The sequence below is a fragment of the Vulpes lagopus genome, chromosome 2 (assembly GCF_018345385.1).
Source record: "Vulpes lagopus strain Blue_001 chromosome 2, ASM1834538v1, whole genome shotgun sequence".
Taxonomy (NCBI): domain Eukaryota; kingdom Metazoa; phylum Chordata; class Mammalia; order Carnivora; family Canidae; genus Vulpes; species Vulpes lagopus.
The window spans coordinates 155,764,418-155,782,879 of NC_054825.1; the positions used below are offsets into that span (position 1 = coordinate 155,764,418).

At 52.7% G+C, this 18,462-nt stretch overlaps 1 protein-coding gene across 2 annotated transcripts in view; it reads left to right on the top strand.

The window, feature by feature from the left end:
- Window positions 1–7,380: 7,380 nt before the first annotated feature.
- BICD2 (BICD cargo adaptor 2) overlaps window positions 7,381–18,462 on the top strand; it is a 39,183-nt gene continuing 28,101 nt past the window's right edge. For both annotated transcript variants that reach the window (XM_041743268.1, XM_041743270.1), the window contains exon 1: window positions 7,381–7,747. In XM_041743268.1, the coding sequence (XP_041599202.1) occupies window positions 7,508–7,747 (240 nt within the window). In that variant the 5' untranslated portion in view covers window positions 7,381–7,507. The remainder of the gene's footprint in view (window positions 7,748–18,462) is intronic.

Genomic DNA, 18,462 nt, shown 5'->3' on the forward strand with positions numbered 1-18,462 from the left:
ACACACTAATTTGGTGGGGGAGAAGGAAACAATAAATTACCAATATCAAGAATGAGAGAGGTGATATTCTTACAGATGCAACAAATGTTTTAAAATAAGAGAATAATATAAAACATTTCATGTCAATGTGTTTGACAACTTACATGAAATAAAGCTACCAAAGATTACTCAGGAAGAAAGAGTTCATTAGGGTAACCCTGTAGGTATCTGAACTTGTAGTTAAAAACATTCTCACACCAACTGCAGGGCCAAACAGCTTCACTGGGGAATCCAGCCCAATTTTCTTTTTCTTGAGAGAGGGGGGGGGGCGGTTTGCACAACCCTTCATGTGCGTGAGCAGGGGAGGGGCAGAGGGAGACAGAGAATCTCAAGCAGACTCTGAGCTGAGCACAAAGCCCAATGCAGGGCTTGATCCCACAGCCCTGAGATCACAACCTGAGCTGTAACAAAAAGTCAGATGCTTAGCTTACTAAGCCACCCAGGCACCTCTGGGGAATCCAACCAAATCTTTAACGAAAAAATAGCACCAATTCTACATAAGCTCTCTCAAACATGTGAACTAATGCAGTCCACAAGGCCAGCGTTATTCTGACCCCAAAACCATACTAAAACACAAGATATGAAAACTACAGATCAACGTGTGAAAATCTGTAGCAAAATTTTAGAGAATCAAATAATATATAAAAAGACAACACATCACAACGAAGTAGGATCCTCCAAGAATGCACAGTTGGTTAAATGTTCAAAATCGTTCAATATAATTTACCCCATTAACAGACTAGGAAATAAAAACTGTTCGATCATCTCAATAGATGCAGAAAGAGCATTTGGCAAAATCCAACTGTGAAAATTAAAAATCCTTGGCAAAGTAGGAATGAGAGGGAACTTCTTCAACATGGGAAAGGGCACAGGCAGAAAACAACCAACATATTTCATAGTGAAAGACTGAATGCTTTCTGCCTGCAATCAGAAACAACATGAGAATGTCTGCCCTCGCCACTTGTGTTCCCGTAAAAGACATCCATACTGGAAAGAAAGACGTAAAACTACCTTTACTTGGAGTCATCATGACTGACTATATAGAAAATCCTACATAATCTATAAATCCTACATAATATACAAAAAAGGAACTAAATGAATTTACTACAGTGGTGAGATACAAGATAAATATACACAGATCAATTATTTATATAACAGCAACAAAAAATGGGAAATTTTAGATTTTAAAATGCTATTTACAATAGCATCAAAAATAGGAACTACGTAGGGATACGTTTAACAAAACATATGCATGATTTATACACTGAAAACTATAAAACAGTGCTCAGAAAAAAAAGTCAAAGACTAAATAATAAATAGATATACTTTGTTTATGGATCTTAAAGCTCAATTCTTCCCAAAACTGTTGTATAGTTCAACCCAATCCCCATCAAAACCCCAAAAGGAGTTCTTGTAGAAATTAACAAGATAATTCTAAGTTTGAAAAAAAAATACAAAGGACCTAGATTAACCAAAACAACTTTGAAAAACAATAACAGAAAGGGAAGACTTATACAACCTGATTTTGAGATTTATTATATAGTTATAATAATCAGGGTAGTGTGATATTGCTGCCTTGGGACAGAATCAAGAATTGACATAGGGCAGCCTGCGTGGCTCAGCGGTTAACACTGCCTTCGGCCCGGGTGTGATCCTGGAGACCCAGGATTGAGTCCCACGTTGAGCTCCCTGTGTGGAGCCTGCTTCTCCCTCTGCCTGTGTCTCTGCCTCTCTCTCTCTCTCTCTCTCTCTTTCTCTGTGTCTCTCATGAATGCATGAATGAATGAATGAATAGATAAATAAATAAAATCTTAAAAAAAAAAAGAATAGACATAGATCCAGATATAGATAGTCAAATGGTTTTCCACAAAGATGCCAAGGGAGTTCATGGGGGAAAGATAGTCTTTTTAGCAAATGGTTCTCTGAAATAAATGTCAGAAAATGTGATTATGGATTTCTATGGTAAGTGTATATTTAGAGTTTGGGGGGTTTGGTGTTTTTAAGAAACTGCTTTAACTAATTTTCAGAGTGGTTGTGCAACTTAAAATTCCTTCTACTAATGGACCAGGGATTCAAGTTCTCTGAAACTTGTCAGTGGTGAAGTAGGTTTTCTTCCCTTGTTCCCATGTCAGGAGGGGAGCATTCAGTCTTTCATTTTCCTTCTACTCCTGCATCATTGGAACTTTTTATTGTGAATGTGTGCTAGATTTCCCAAATGTTTTATTTTCTGCATGAATTGAGATGAATATATGATATTTTATTGTATCACATTAATTGATTTTCAGATATTAGAATTATCTAAGAATAAACCTCACATGGTCATGGTGTATAATCCTTTTCATGTATTGCTGAATTTAGCTTGGTAATATTTTGTTAAGAAATATTGTGACTAGGGGATGGCCCTGTTGGTTGAGTGTCCAGCTCTTGACATAGTTAAAAACTATGTAATCCCAGCTCAAGTCATAATCTTGGGGTCTTGAGATGGAGCCCAACATGGGCTATGCACTCAGCAAGGAATCTGTCTGAGATTCTCTCTCCCTCTAGCCCTCCTTCCATCCACTTGCATGTGGGCACACTCTCTTTAAAATAAAAAATAAATAAATCTTTAGGAATTTTGTGAATATGATCAGACTGGATATCATTCTAAAAAGTTTTTTCTTGTGATGTCTTTGTATGGCTTTGGTATCAGGGTGACAATGGCCTCATTGAAGAGGTGGGAAGGCTCCCTTCTCACTTTTCTAGAATAATTTTTGATGTTTTAATATTCCTTCTTTAAATGACAAAATTGGCCAGTGATGTCATTGGGGTCATGATTTTTTTTTGCAAAAAGTTTTAAACTAAACTAAATTAATTTGAATTAATTAAACTAGTTTTCTTGTTACAGGTTTATTAAGATATTCTACTTCTTGAGTCAATTTTGGTAATTTGTGTTTTTCTAAGAATTAATCTGCTTTAATAAGTTGTCTAATTTATTCCATTTTTAAAAAGATTTTATTTATTTATTCATGAGAGAGAGAGAGAGAGAAGCAGAGACACAGGCAGAGGAAGAAGCAGGCTCCATGCAAGGAGTCTGATGTGGGACTCAATCCCAGGTCTCCAGGATAAGGCCCTGGGCCGGGCTGAAGGCAGCACTAAACCGCTGAGCCAACCTGGGCTGCCCCATGTCTAATTTATTCCTATAAGTAGTTCAGGATGTTCTCTTACAGCCATGTTGATTTCTGTAAGGTCAAGTTTCTTTTTTTTTTTTTTTTCTTTTTTCTTTTTCTTTTTTTATTTGACAGAGAGAGGGAGGGCAAGAGAGCACAAGCAGGGGGAGTGGTAGAGGGAGAGGGAGAAGCAGACTCCCCACTGAGCAGAGAGCCCGACATGAGACTCAATCCCAGGACCCTGGGATCATGACCTGAGCTGAAGGCAGACGCTTAAACGACTCAGCCCCCCAGGTGCCCTGTAAGGTCAGCTTTGAAGTCCATTTTTCCCTTTCTGGTTTTGGTAATTTGTGTCTTATTTTTTATTTCTCAGTTAATATATAGCTAAGGGTTTGTCAGATGGCTACCACTGGCCATCTGAGAGAGAGGCGAGGTCCCAGCAGGAAAGCTCAAGGGACAGAGGGGTCCCAGGCAGAAGGCCAACTGGGAAAGGTGCCCAAAGCAGCTCCCTCTCAGCAGCTATATCACTGCAGTCGTGACAATATTAACTCAGCAACTTTACCAACTGTACTGTCCTCCTTCCAATACAAGAGAGTCGTGTCAGCCCTATAGGTGGTGGATGAGCACACTACTGCTACACTGGTGTATTTGTAAAAGACCAGAAACAACCTACGTGTTCTTCGGTGGAGTGGACAGATGGCTCATGTAAACCACAAAGAAGTATGCAGCCACGAAAGTGTTTGCTGAGAGGAACCGGTGAGCATCACACATTATCACTTTTTTTAAATGAGAAGAAATATATGCTTGTATATTATCTCTTTGAGGGGGGCTTACTTTTCTCCATGTATTTTTTTCATGTACAAATATGCGTAATTTTCATATCATTAGTTTCTTTTATCTCTGACAAAAATGAGAACTTTGAGTTAAGACCTTGCTCATCAGATAAAAGCCATAGTGAAAAAAAAAAAAAGCCATAGTGTATTTTCTGTTTATATTTCTCAGTTATGTTTCTTGTAACGCTAGTACAATATCACCACCAGGAGGCTGGGATGGATACAAGCCACCCATTTAATTCAGATCTCACTATGTGTACTTTTATGTGTACTCACTGAGTGTGTGTTCTGTGCAATTTTATCACGGGTATTTGTGTTACACATCAGAGCAAGAAACAGAACATGTCCATGACCACATCCCCCATGTTGCCTTTTATATCCTCACACATCGTCCCCAACCCCAACTTCTGGCAACATGTTCTCCATTTCCTTAATTTTGTCACTTCAAGACCATTATATGAATGGAATCACACATTGTGAAACCTTTGGGAGTGGTTTTTTTCACTTAGAGTAATTCTCTGAATATTTACCCAGGTTGCTGTGTGTTGCATAGCTCATTCCTTTTATTACTCAGTAGTATTTCATGGTACAGATGTACCACAGTGTTTTGTTTTGTTTTTTAACCATTAACCTGATGGAAGATATTTTGGATGGTTTCCGGTTTGGGATTTTTACAAATAAGGCTGCTGTGAACATTTGTGTGCACAATTTTATATGAATACAAATTCTCATTTAAGTGTCCAGGAATGAAATTATTGGGTCCTGTGGCAAGAGCACATTCAGTTGTATAGGAAAAGGACAAATAGCTCTCTGGAAGGCAATGTATGAGTGATCATTTCTCTGCATCTTTGCCAGCATTTGTTGCTGCCACTGTTTTTTTTTTTTCCATATTAGCCATTCTGATAGGTGTATAGTTTATGTTCTTTCATTTATTTATTTTTTTAGAATTTATTTATTCATGAGAGACACAGAGAGAGAGTCAGAGATGCAGGCAGAGGGAGAAGCAGGCTCCATTCAGGGAACCTGATGTGGGACTCTATCCTGGGTCTCCAGGATCACACCCTGGACTGAAGGCAGTGCCAAACCGCTGAGCCACCGGGGCTGCCCATGTTCTTTTATTTTTAAACATTTTTTTAGATTAAAAAAATTTTAAGCAATCTCTACACCTAACATAGGACTCGAACTCACAAACCTGAGATCAAGTCACATGTTCTATCAACTGAGCCAGCCATGTGCCCCTATTTCTAAAAATATGCATATTACCTAAAATCATAACAACATTTTCAAAATGCTTATGTAGGCAGGCACATGAGAGCAACTGATAAAAGGGATACCAATAGATTAACTTAAAATAAGTAGGTCAAAGCATGAGGTCAGATCATGTCTGCTGGTCATGCATCTATCCCTGGCATGGGCAGCTTCCTAGAAGTCAAGGGATACTCATATGGCAGCCTGACACATCAGAGCAGACACAGTGAAATTATTCTTTTTTTTTTTTTTTAATGAAGATAATGTCATTCCAACATGGAAACATATGGACATTTTAATTAGAATTTCAAAATAGATACAAAAGTCTAGAGCACAACAATAGTGTGTGCACTCACTCCACTCCAACTGCCACCAACAAGTGCTTCTTTCATCAACCTCATTGCCCCTTTTTCTGGAATAAACTCAAAGCATCCTGTGCTCCACCTGTAAGCACTTTGGGTGCATTCATATCCCAAAGGGCATTTTCTTATGTATTAATCACACCTAAAATTAACAATAATTCCTTTTAAAGAATGTTAGAGGAAAAATGACTCCCCATACTCCCACCCTCATTCAAACCGTGGTGATTCCACGGCTCCTCCGGTTGTGTGGGCAGCGTGCAAGGACCCAGCAAGGCTGGCTCCAGAGATGAGTGCACAGGGACCCTCTCTTCTGTTTCTGCCTCCACTTAACATTGTATGACATCCAGTTCCACTTAGCTCCATCTTCTTAACCAGGAGAGTTGGATAATTTTCATAAGGCTTTAAGAATACCTTCTTTACGAGTCTTTTTTTTTTTTCATTTATTTCTTTTGAATGCTAATGTAAAAATCCTCAACAAAACACTAACCAACCAAATTCTGCTGCTTATTGAAAGAATTATACAGTCCGACCAAATGGGATTTATTCCCATAATGCAAGGATGGTTCAACATAAGAACATCAACCAACGTAGGGGGCGCACCTGGGTGGCTCCGCGGGTGAAGCGTCTGCCTTCAGCTCGGGTCATGATCCCGGGGTCCTGGAAAGGAGCCCCACGTTGGGGGGAGGTCCCTGCTTAGCGGGGAGTCCGCTTTCTCCCTCTCCCTCTGCCCGTCCCCTTGCTCCTGCTCTTTCTCTCACATGAATAGAATCTTAAGAAAAAAAAGAAAGAAAACCAAGCAATGTAAGACACCACATTACAGAATAAAGGGGGAAATTCACATGATCATCTCAATGGACGCGGAAGACCATGTAGTCAAGTCCAGCACCTTTAGGATAAACAGGCTAGGAGAAGGGAGCTTCCTCCACACGGCAGAGGCCACGCGGGAGGAGCCCAGGGAAGCCCGCCGTCTCGGTGTACAACTGAGCGCTCCTTCCTGAGGTCAGACGACAAGGACGCCCGCAGTCCCCACGTCTGTCCACCGAGTACAAGTTCCGGCCACAGCAGTCGGCCGAGGTGTCCACACCCGACAGCGAAAGTAAGATCTTACAGGGAGAAAGCCCGGACACGCCGTCAGCGCTCACGAAGGAGTCCAGCACCGTGAGAGGACGACAAACCAACACACGCAGGAACCCCGCGTATTTGCACACACAGCCCTGCACGAGCTCGTCGGAAACGAACAAAACAGCGCCACGGACAACAGCATAAACACGACTGACGGAGTAAACCAAGGACGCAGTGGTTTACGGAGTAAACCAAGTAAACCAAGGACGCTACAGACTGAAAACTACAGACTGAAAACTACGACACTGCTGGAAGAAGCGAAAGAAGATACTCTGTGCCCGCCAGCCTCCCACGGCAGCGGCGCACCACTCTCTACTGGCAGGACAGTCGCCCACTGCGGCCTGCGGCGGGACTACAGCCCCCACAATACCTCGGGGGACGGCGGCGGAAGCCACAGCGTTGGTCAATCACGGCCGGCGTGGCGTGGAGCACGACGGGTCTTGTAGTGGGCGCGGGGCGGTGACTGAGGCAAAAGCGTTAGAAGGGGCCCGCCCGAGCGCAAGCCGCAGACCAATCACGGCCGAGCCCGGCGGCGCGGGGCACGACGCGCCTTGTAGTCGGGGCGGGAGGGACTACAGCCCCCACAGTGCCCCACGCGGCGCGGCGCGCACTACGGCTGCGCGGCGGCGGCCCGGGCGCCGTCGGGCTGGGCGGCGGCGGCGGCGGTGGCGGCGGCAGCGGCAGCAGCGGCGGTGGCAGGGGTCGAGAACCCGGCCTGAGCTTCGCCGGCAGCAGCGCTAGCCGACCGCTGGCCACCATGTCGGCGCCGTCGGAGGAGGAGGAGTACGCTCGGCTGGTGATGGAGGCGCAGCCCGAGTGGCTGCGTGCCGAAGTGAAGCGGCTGTCGCACGAGCTGGCCGAGACCACGCGCGAAAAGATCCAGGCGGCCGAATACGGGCTGGCGGTGCTGGAGGAGAAGCACCAGCTCAAGCTGCAGTTCGAGGAGCTCGAGGTGGACTACGAGGCCATCCGCGGCGAGATGGAGCAGCTCAAGGAGGTGAGGCGGCCGGGCCGGGACCCCCCTCCCCTGCCCGCCGAGCGGAGCCCCAACCCCGGGCCGGGCCGACCCCGGCCAGCCCTGCAGCCCCCCGGGGCATGGTGGACGGGCCTCGGCGGGCAGTGGCTGCGGGCGGGACCGTGTCTGCTGCGGCTACAGGCCTCGGCACGGGGGGTGGGGGGGTGGGGGCGTGGGCTGCAGGCAGGGCCGCGGCCGGGGAAGGCCAGGCCTGGACCCGGTGGCCTGGGGGCAGGGCCGCGGCAGGCTGGCCTCCGGTGTGGTCGTCCACGACGGCCGGGGTCCCCCGGTCCCCCCTGGGCGCAGCTCCGCCACGGCCCCCCGGTTACCTCTCCCGCCTACTTCCTGCCTCGGCTGCCTTGGCTGCCGTCCCAGGGTCGGCGACAGCTCTGTGGGTATTTATCCGCGGAGGAGCCTGTGTCTCCGCTGTCATTTTGGCCCCGGGCTGAGGTGGGACCCCAAGCTGTCCGTGAGCCCCTGGGGAGAGCTTCATGAAGTCGTTCTGGTGACTTGAACGGCGGGGCTCTCCGGGGTCTCCCCGCTTTGCAGCCCTCTGGAGCGGGGAGAAGTTGCTTTGTGGGCGGAGCATCCAGGTTTGGATCTAGTCCCAGCTGCTTGCTGGTGTTGATTGTGAGCTGAAGCCTTGGCTTCTCCTGCTACAGCATTGCACCGCCCCCCCCCCCCCCCCCCACAGCATCCAGGGTTGGTCTGAGGATTGTATGGTTGAATAGGCGGGGCCCCTTCCCCACCTGACACTTCCCTTTTCCATGTGGCCCTTGGTCCTCGGTCTTGGGGTCCAGCACTCTTGCTGCCTCGCTGATGCCCACATCCTGCCATGTCTGCTCCCAGAGGCCTCAGGCAGGCGCCTGTCCTATCCAGAGCCTCCCTGGTTCACTGAGGACACTGGTAGGGTCCCCTTCTGAGAGCGAGGAGGAGAGCGTGTCTGCACAGGTGCTTGGATCTGTGCAAGGCAGAGCAGGTGTTGGGTTATTAGTATCAGGAAGCTGACTGACAGTGGGGCAGGGGACCCATGGCCTGTCACCTGTCAGCAGGTCTTGGTGCCTCCTCCGAGCCAGGTTTGGCTGACAGTTTGTCTGCCAGAGGGGTGGCACCGGCCCTCCCACAAAGGCCCCATGGTAGTGGGGTGAGGGGACGCACCTGCAGTGGAGGGGGGCAGGGGGCTGTGAGAAGGTGGAGCAGGAGCACCTTGGGCCCTCCCCTCCCCCAGCCTGCTGAGCACCTCCCCACCCCCGCCCAGCCCCAAGCACAGTCCCTGTCTGTGTTCACAAGCTCACATTCATGTCCACTCAAAGAATGGACGGGGACCGACTGCAGCAGAGAACCAGTCCCCACGTGGGGGCCCTTCCATCGTCAGCTCCTTGCTGTGACAGACACAAGTGTTTGACCAGCGCAGGAATGTTGGCTCTGTTTCGTGGGGTGTGTCTGGAGGGTGGGTCCCGGAGAAGGGGGGGTGTCGGGAGGATGGTGTGCCAGTCTCCACATGCACTCGTCCAGCACCTGCCTGCTTCCCTGGATGTCCCCTCCTAGCTCCTGCACAAGTGGGGCCCTGGGTCTCGGACACATGGCTCTACTGGCCTGCCCCTGTTCCCTCCCTCATCCCTCTGGTGTAGGTGAGGGGCACACCGCGCAGCCTAAATCCTGGAAGAAGCCGAGGAAGGCGCATCAGAGTGAGGCATGATGCAGGAAACTCAGCCGGGTCCCTCTCAGCTGTGCCAGTGCAGCCTCTCCTCAGCCAGTTTCATTGTAGTCGGGTCTGGCCTGGATTAACTCTTATTTTAAAAATCAAGATTTAAGGAGACAAATTTTGTTGAGTCTTTTTTTTTTCTCTTGTAGAGAGGTGAGCTTTTTTTTTTGTTCTTTTAAAACAATTTCTGGAACTAAAGTTGTTTCAGTCACTGACAAATTGTATTTCAAACAGAGGTGTTTGTGCTTTTGCAGGTGGTCCCGTCTGGGGGGAGGGGAGCAGGCTGGTTGCTCACAGGTGAGTGACTTTGTGCTGGGGCTCAGGACAGGGAGGGGGTCATGTGGTGGCCATGCAGCCTCTGTAACCTGGCAAGTGTGTGTCCTGACACCATGGTGTGTATGTGTGTATGTGTAGTGGGCCGGTACCTGCTGGCCCTTTGGGCCTAAGCATTTTGCTCGTTATTGAATGTGTCCTGATAAGGCCCAGGCCACCCTGAGTCCCACTGTCCCCTCCCTACTCTAGGGAGAGAGAATCAGTGGCCTGTGGTCAGCCGTGTGGTCAGCCACGTGCTTCCTGTCCTGAGTGGCCGTGTCCTCACCTCACTCTATCTGCCCTGCTGTGGACAAGGGGGCCGTTGTGCTGGGCTCAGGCAGGTACCCCAGGGGTGTGGGGGCTGGAGAGTGGGCCTCAGGCCAGGGCTCCAGGTGAATGTAGTCTCAGGGCAGGAGGGTGGGTGTGGACACCCTCGCTGCCTTGGGGGCCACCCTGGGATCTCGTGTGTGCCATGTACTTGGGGCCCAGGATGCAACAGGTGGAATTGGTGAGCTGTGGTGTGTCACAGGCTGGGCATAGTGCCCAGCATACAGTAAGTGCTTACTTAGTGCTTGCCATGCAGCATTGTCAGCTCCTTCCCTCCACTTCCCTTGGGCCTGCTGTCCCCACGGTCCCGTGTCCTGGGCGGCAGAGCCTGCTGCTGCCTGGGGCCCAGGGCCTGGCTTAGCCTGCCCTCAACCTCCACAGCCCTCCCCCTCCCAGCCCTGGAAGGCAGCCGCCTGCCCTGGAGGCCTGGGCGCTTCCCTCTGGACTCGCCTGAGCCTGGCTCCCCGAGTCCCTCTGGTCCTGCTGAGCTGAAGGGCCAGGGTGGAGCTGGTGGGGGCAGCTGCTGTCTCCGGCACTCAACTCCTTCCTTCTCTGTCTGCTCTCAGCAGATGGTGACAGTGAGGTGACGCCTAGGATGGGGTCCTCGGCACAGGGTCGCATTGGGCTCTTTGCTGGGAAGCTATGGATGTGGGTTGGATTCATCCGACAGAGGAGGGTGCTGGGAATGCCTCCCTGTGCCCTACGGGCAGCTACAGCCCCCACACCAGCCCTTGGGGCCACCACCTCGTCATGTCCATCCTACAGCTGGGGAAACCAAGGCACAGAGAGTCGAGTTTTGCTCAGGGCTGTGAGCCTGTGTGACTGGTCCCTGTTCCTGCTGAGGACGAGGTGGTTAGAGGCCTCGTCGGGTGTTTGCATGGGGATTGGAGGAGCCCTGACTTGGCTGAAGCCTGTGGGGATGTTCTAAGGTGGAGCAGAGGCCTTGGGCTGGAGTCTTCTGGGGGACCCATGCCCTCCAGTGCTGGCTGCCTGGGGGTATGTGGGGTCCCTGGGGGTGCTGGCTGCCCTGCCCACGGGAGGCACTGGGTGTCCGAGGACAGGGACCACTCGGCCCTTGTGGCTGCGCTGCTAGATGTACCCACCTTGCTGCTTATGGAGCTGTGTCGAGCAGGAATCGAAGAGCAAACTGAAGGGCCCTCCCGCTGCCCTAAGTGCCACGGTCCTGCGTGGCCCTCGTGGCCCCTCCTGTCCCATCTGGTGGCTTGTGTGACAGAGCCACTTCCCAAGAGGAGGGGTGGGCAGGAGTCTCAGGGCTATGGCCCCAGCAGTGGGAGGTGCTGAAGTGACGTGGGCCCAGCGTCTGCCTGGCTTCAGGAGGGGTGGACCGGAGAGCCGGGTGCCCCTCACCCACGGCTCTGCCTGCCAGGTGGGGCAGATTCCTGTGGTCCGGGCAGGGAGCTGGCACCCCTGGAGAGCACGGGCAGGTGCACATGGACTTGCTGGGCACCCTGGCCCTTCCTGTGAGGCAGGAGGACCTTCTGTCCTGTTCGGGAATAGCTTCTTCATGTTGGTGCACCAGGTGATGTGCCGCTGCACGCATTGGGGTGCAGAGAGACTGCCTTCTCCTTAGTGCTGTGGAGTGCCTGGTGGGCAGGGGCCACCAGGGGCTTGCAGGCTCTGCCCTGAGGGGGACCAGCGCCGTGTTGCTCAGGCAGGCGGCGGCGGGGAGGTCTGGGGCCCGGTTTCCTTTGTAGACCATAAATCACTGCGGGCCAAGCGGGCGCAGGATAGGCAGTGTGTGCTGGGACGTGGGGTGGCAGTTGTGGGAGGAGAGAAGCTGGGCCCATCACGGCTGCGGAGGCCCCGCAGTGTCACGCTTGGGCTGTGGGCAAACAGGCTTCGCTGTCATGCAGAGCCCTGGTTTCCGCCAGTTCGGAGGACGCTGTACACTTCCACTCCTGGCGCTGTGTCCATGGACTCGGTCGTGGTGAAGGCAGTTGTCTGCCTCGTGCCCCTGCTGCAGAGGACATCCCGGGCAGAGGGATGCATGCGGCTGGCCCTCGGGGTCTCTTGCCTGCAACTCTGGCTCCAGCAGCCTCTTCCTGGGCCTTGCTTCTCTGGAAGGAGGAACTCTTTTTTAATAAAATGTAAGTTAAATGTTTGATAGCCCTCAGGTAAATCTTTACACCTGGCAACATTAATAGCCCCTTAGCGTCATCACAATTCCCTCAGGTGCAGTCAGTGGTGGGACTTCCCTGTGTGGCCCTGACATGTTCTGGTGCTGGCGCCCTGCTGGTGTCAGGAGCCAAGCAGGGTCCTCTGGATGCCCGTCCTGGGGCCCCCAACTGCCTCCCGTCTCCCTGGGGCCCCACACTTGTCTTTCTGTTCCTTTTTCTTCTTTACAAAGTTGGCAGGACTGTACCCTCAGCCAGCGCTGGCCTGGCTCCTGGGTTGCTGGGCGGTTGTGGCCTGTCCGGCACGTTCGTCAGACTGGCCTTGTGCACCCCGCCTTCCCGCCAGTGCTCATGAGCACCCAGGGTGTGCCCTGACTGATGCACAGAGATGCCAGCTCCCTGTAACCCTGCACAGTGGGGCCATGCTTGTCCCCATTCCACGGGTGTGGGCCTGGGGTTGGGGAGCCCACAGCCCAGCTGTATGCCAGCCAAACTTGATGTGACCCCCCGCGGTCCCCTCCCTAGGCCTCAGTCTCCTAGTTTGAGGCCAGCACATCCCTGAAGTCCTGGAAGTCATGGCGTGGGGAGGGCCCTGGGACCTGTCGTGTGCTGCCTGGGGTCCCCTGGGCCCTCCTCTCTCCTTCCCCCTCGCACCCCAGTCCATATGTCCTGCCGGAGTCCCACTTGTTCAGCCACCTGGGGGTCCCCCAAAGGTCCTAGCACTGTGACCCGGGGTGCTCAGAGGGAATGTCAGCCCTGGACGGAGCAGGGCTGAGCCAGGCAGGCTGTGTGCTGTCCCCCTGGCACCTGCTGCAGAGACTTACCCAGGTTAGGGAGGGCAGCCCCCCAGAAGTCCCCAAGCCAGTTCTCATCAACACCCATGTCCCTTTGCCATCGTGGCCAGCGTGGTGACACAGTCCATTCTGCAACAACAATCTGCTTTGAAAATGCGAATTTGTTCCAGAAATGGGTGATGTTTGAGGAACAGTAGGGGCTGGTGGGAGTTCAGCCTTCGCTCATGTGCAGTCTTGTCCCCAGAAAACAGCAGCTGTCCTTTTCCTGCTGCAGGACCCAGTGTGAGGTCCCACGGGACAGACCTCACTTATCCTCAGACTCTTCTTGGTTGGGTAGTTCCTCAGGCTTCCCTTGTTTGTGGTGACCTTGACAGCTTTGAGGGGTGCCAGGCAGGTGTTTTTTGCTGGATGTCCCTCAGCTGGGATTTCTCATGGTTGGGATGGGGTGATGGGTTTCTGGGAGAAGGGCTGCAGGAGTGAGGTGCTCTTCTCACCCCATGCCTGGCTGGGGGTGTCGAGTCTCCACAGCCAGGGCGCCCCCCCCCCTTCCAGAGCCCTCCTGGCGGGGAGCTTCTACATATCTGAGTGGGAGACCCGTCTCTTCCCATTCATTTAGGGACCCGTTTCCTGGTTTATATTGCTGTTGGCCCACAGGTACTTTGTGATGTTTGTGTTATGATCCAGTAGCTGCTCTACTTTGTTGTCCACTTGTTCAGCTTTGGCCCCTGGCATTCTCCCGTCTGTCCTGCACCCGGTGGACATACTCATGGTCGTGATTGTTCCATTGCTCCGTCCCTCCCTCCTTCTCTCTGGTTCTGCAAGGTGCTCCAGTCCTGGGTGCTGGTGCTGGGTGCTGCTGACCTGGAGCACAGTGCCTCTATGCCTTTGGTCCTCTACAACTCTGCTTATTGCCAAGTCAGTTGCTTGAGCCAGCACCGTGTCCCCTGTCCCCTTTGGTGAGGTGGCTTCATCCCTCTGAAGTACAGGTAGATTGTTTAAGCACGTTCTGCATTCCTTCCCAGGGTCCCCCAACCTTCTAAATGATATTTTAAAGTTTGTACACATTTTTCCATGGATGTAACCACAGTTTGTTTATCCATTGAAGCCGGTCATCTTGGTCACTTCCACTTTTGCACGATTATTGGCTGGCAAAGCTGCTGTAATCGTCCATGTGCAGGTGTTTGGGTCAACACCTGGGCATGCAGTTGCTGTGTGGAATATGCTCAGTTGTGCAGGAGACCACCAGGCTCCTCAGAATGGCTGTGGCAGCCAGTGTCCCACAGCCTGACTGCACGTGCCTGCTGTTCTGCATCCTCACCAGCACTGGGCATCGTCAGTGCTCCAGGGTTTGGCCACTTCAGTAAGCGCGAGTTGCATCTTACTGCCACTTCCCTGATGACACCAGATGCGCAGCAGCTTGTCGCAGGCTTATTGGCCGTCTGTGTGTCCCTGGTAAGGTATAGCTCTCATCTTTTGCTATTTTGAAAACTGAGTTGTTTCTTACTGTTTAAGGACACAAGTCCTCGTTTGCAGGTCGTTTCTCCCAGTCTGCAGCTGGTCTTTTTTTCTCTCAAAACCACGTCTGGAGTGGTTTTAATTTTTGTGTCCTTTTGCTTTTGTGGGTTGTGCTCTCAGTGCTAAGATTTGCATCACTAAACCCAAGATCACACTGACTCCTCCGCTGCATTTTTCTCTGGAAGCTCTGAGGTTTGCCTTTTATGTTTAGGTCAGGCCCAGACTTGCTTTTTTGCGTGGGGTCTCTGTTTATTGAAGAGACTAGACTGATTTTTGCTCTGTTGTGTTTCCTGTGCTCCTCTGCAAGGTCCAATCGCCATGGATGGGCCTATTCAGTTGCTCCGTTGTGTCCATCGATCTGTGCAGTTATCTCACTGTCTTGATTGTGTGTTACTGGTTTTATCAGGTGTCCATCCTTTAGTGTGTCCCCTGAGCCATGGGGATGTGTGTGTGCCTCTGCATGCCCCAGTCTTTAGCTCATGAGGTTGCTCATGGTCTCTTGTCAGTTTAGGGTAATCCTTTTATTAGATCTTGACAGAAAGCAAGAGAATGCACGTGGTTATAAAGCAAAATAACCAGCACCTCTCTGTGTCCTTGTGCCCTTGTCTTTGAAGGCTGCCACAGGACAGCGTCTTCATATGGATTTTCCTTCCCTTTGGGTCCCACTCAGTGAGAGTTGACTTTACTCCTGATAAACCAGCCCAGTGATCAGCTTACTAGCCTGTGCACTTGACCCAGGCAGTAGTTGGGAAGGGTGTGGAGTAGCCAGTGGCTGGACCTGACACCCGTTCCTCTAGGTGTCCCGCGGGCTACTCTCCCCACGGGCTGCTCGCTCTCTCCAGAAGGGTGACATACACACCCCTGTTGTGCTTTGGTGCCACCACTGTCATTCATGTGGCCACCACCCTCTGGAAACCTCTTTCCAGCCCATTAGGCCCCTAGGTCTGGCCCCTCCTTGGGTGCCGGTGCCGGTGCTGGGCTCCACCCTGAGCCTGCTCCTCGTCTTCACTGGCCTTGAGACAGGTCTTCAGGAATGCCCTGCATTTATGGTTGGCCCAGGCGGGGCTCCCACATGCTCTGGCTGCCCAGCACACATCTTTCCCTGTGCTCTGTGGAGTGCCTCACTTCCACACTCACGGTTGTGATTATTCCGTTGCTCCATCCCTCCCTCCTTCTCTCTGGTGCTACAGGGTGCTCCAGTCCTGGGTGCTGGTGCTGGGTGCTGCTGACCTGGAGCACAGTGCCTCTATGCCTTTGGTCCTCTACACTCTGCTTATTGCCAAGTCAGTTGCTTGAGCCAGCACCGTGTCCCCTGTCCCCTTCGGTGAGGTGGCTTCATCCATCTGAAGTACAGGTAGATTGTTTAAGCACGTTCTGCATTTCTTCCCAGGGTCCCCCCACCTTCTAAATGACATTTTAAAGTTTGCACACATTTTTCCATGGATGTAACCACAGTTTGTTCATCCATTGAAGCCGGGCATCTTGGTCACTTCCAGTTTTGCACGATTATTGGCTGGCAAAGCTGCTCTAATCGTCCGTGTGCAGGTGTTTGGGTCAAGCACCTGTGCTTGCACCAGCTCAGGTCTGGAATGCCTCCCTATTTTTAGGACCTAGTTGTGGCCGTGGATCTCGGAGAAGCCAGAGTGGCAGGGCAGTGGGCTGAAGTTGGTGGGGTGGCTGCTGCATGTGAGCCATGCTGGTGCTATTGTCACAGGCTGTACAATGGTCCCCGGCATCTTGGAGGGTGAGGGTGGCTCGTGTGCCATGTATGTGTGTCACAGCACAGGAGGGCCCTGCCAGCCTTACCCCTCTGCCCAGTCCCAGGGTGTGTGGCATGGATGGTGAGGCTGTCTCCCCATGTGGAGCAGTGTCCTCTCTCCTTAGGCGTGGGAGCCCCTCGTGGCCAGTGATCCTGCATTGGTTCCTTGGGGGCACCTGGGGCCAACCCTGCCGGTGACCATGACAGAGAGCCAGGTGTGAGGGGTACTCACCCTGAGGCCTACTGTGTCCCTCTGGCCAAAGCCGTAGACCATCTGTCCCAAGGTTGCAGAACCCTGGGTCCCGAGGAGGAAGCTCTGCCCACTGGCTGACCCTGTGGCTTGCTGGGGTGTCCCTTGTACATGGGGCTCATCATGGAGATGCTCAGATTCCCAGTGCAGACTGCTCTCCTGGTATTTCTAGGCCAAGCCGTCCTGGGGGCTTGGGGCAGATGGCCACTGGACCACTGCCCTTCCTGCCATGGCTGCAGGCTGTTGAATGAGGTTTGTGTTGGGCGCCCAGCTGCTACAGGAACACAGGGGCTTGTCCCCTGGTGCTAGGACTGGCCTGTAGGTCCCCGGGTGGTAGAGCCAGGGTCCCAGGGGACCGTCGCCAGCCCTGGGGCTCAGCTGGCCAGGAGCCTGCCTGCTGACACTGAGGCAATTAGGGTGTAATCTTCTCTAAATGCACCCGATTCTGGCTAAATCCCTCCTGCCCAGGAGTGGATTCCCAGTGTTTAAAAGCAGCTTAATGTTTGGACGCTGCCCAGGGCAGCTGGGGTGCGTGGTTGGCGATGGGACAAATGTGGGCGGGTGGGGGGTGACATCCATCCGAGGCAGCCACATTCTGTTCCCATGTGGGTGTCTGTCCTCAGTCTGGTTTGTCTGACCCCCACAACCAGTGTATGGGTGCTCCAAGGGAGAACTGAGGCCGGAAGTGACCCAGTGGGAGGATGAGTTGATGGGGGCAAATGTCACACATGGACTGCCTGGGACGGGAGGGGTCCCTGGTCAGCCAGGTGGAGTTTGTGTGAGTGTGCATACAGCCCCCCCCCCGCCCTCCAGCTGACCTGCTAGCACCTGTCTATTCACTGGCCTGTAGTCCCCACCCACCCACCCTGCAGTGTCCCCATGTCTAACCTGTTCTTCATCCGTAGGCATTTACTGAGCATCTGCCACTTGCCAGGCACGGGCGCCCTGACCCCACCGAGGAGGTACCCACCAGCCGCCGGGCACAGGTGCCCTGACCTCACCGAGGGGGTGCCCACCAGCCGCCGGGCACGGGCACCCTGACCCCACTGAGGTGGTGCCCACTAGCCACTGGGCATGGGTGCCCTGGGCCCACTGGTGTTTGTGTTCCCGTAGGCCAGGTCTCCCTCCCTCCTACCCAGCCCACATGGTGTATGTGGGGGTTTGGGTGCCCCCTCCCCAGCTGTGTCCTCTGTGACCTGGAATGTTAAGAGTGCTGGCCTTAGGCTGCTGTTGGACTGGAAGGTCCCAGGGTGGGGCTCACTGCACTTGAGCCCTGCCCTCACCCCAGCCGCCACATAGACCCTGCTGATACCCTGGCTCTGAGAGGTGGCTGGTGGGGACCCTGCAAGGGTGTCACAGGCCTCTGGGTTCTGTCCTTGTATGGGAGCTTGGCCCCTCCTTCTGTTGTTTCTCTCTCTGGGGCTCCCGGAAGCTGCTCAGGCTGGCTGTCTGGTCTCCCACTTGTTGGGATTCACTAAACGCTTCTTCCAGTGGTGGACTGCATTAGTCAGGGTCTGATCTCCCTCTGATCTCATAGGATGGAAGATTCCAGAGCGACTCTAGCTGCTGTCCACAAGATTGTGTCCTGTAAGCCATCTTGTTTCTGACATTGGTGTGTAGCTCACCTGTGAGGAGACAGAGTATTTTGTGCTCCCATGGCTGCCCCGGCAGGAGGGTCACCAGCGGGGGCCATCCACCCCGCCTGGCCTCAGCAGCCCTGCTGGCCCTTGGCAGGGTTAGCTTGTCTGTTCACTGTGGGCTTTCTGCCTGAGCAAGGTGCCAGGTAGGTATCAGGGTCACCAGCACCTGCCCCTGGGGGTGTTGGAGTCACTGGTGTGCCAGGCTCTCTGCACCTGTGCTCTTACCTCTTCCAATAGACTACACAGATAGCCACCTGGTC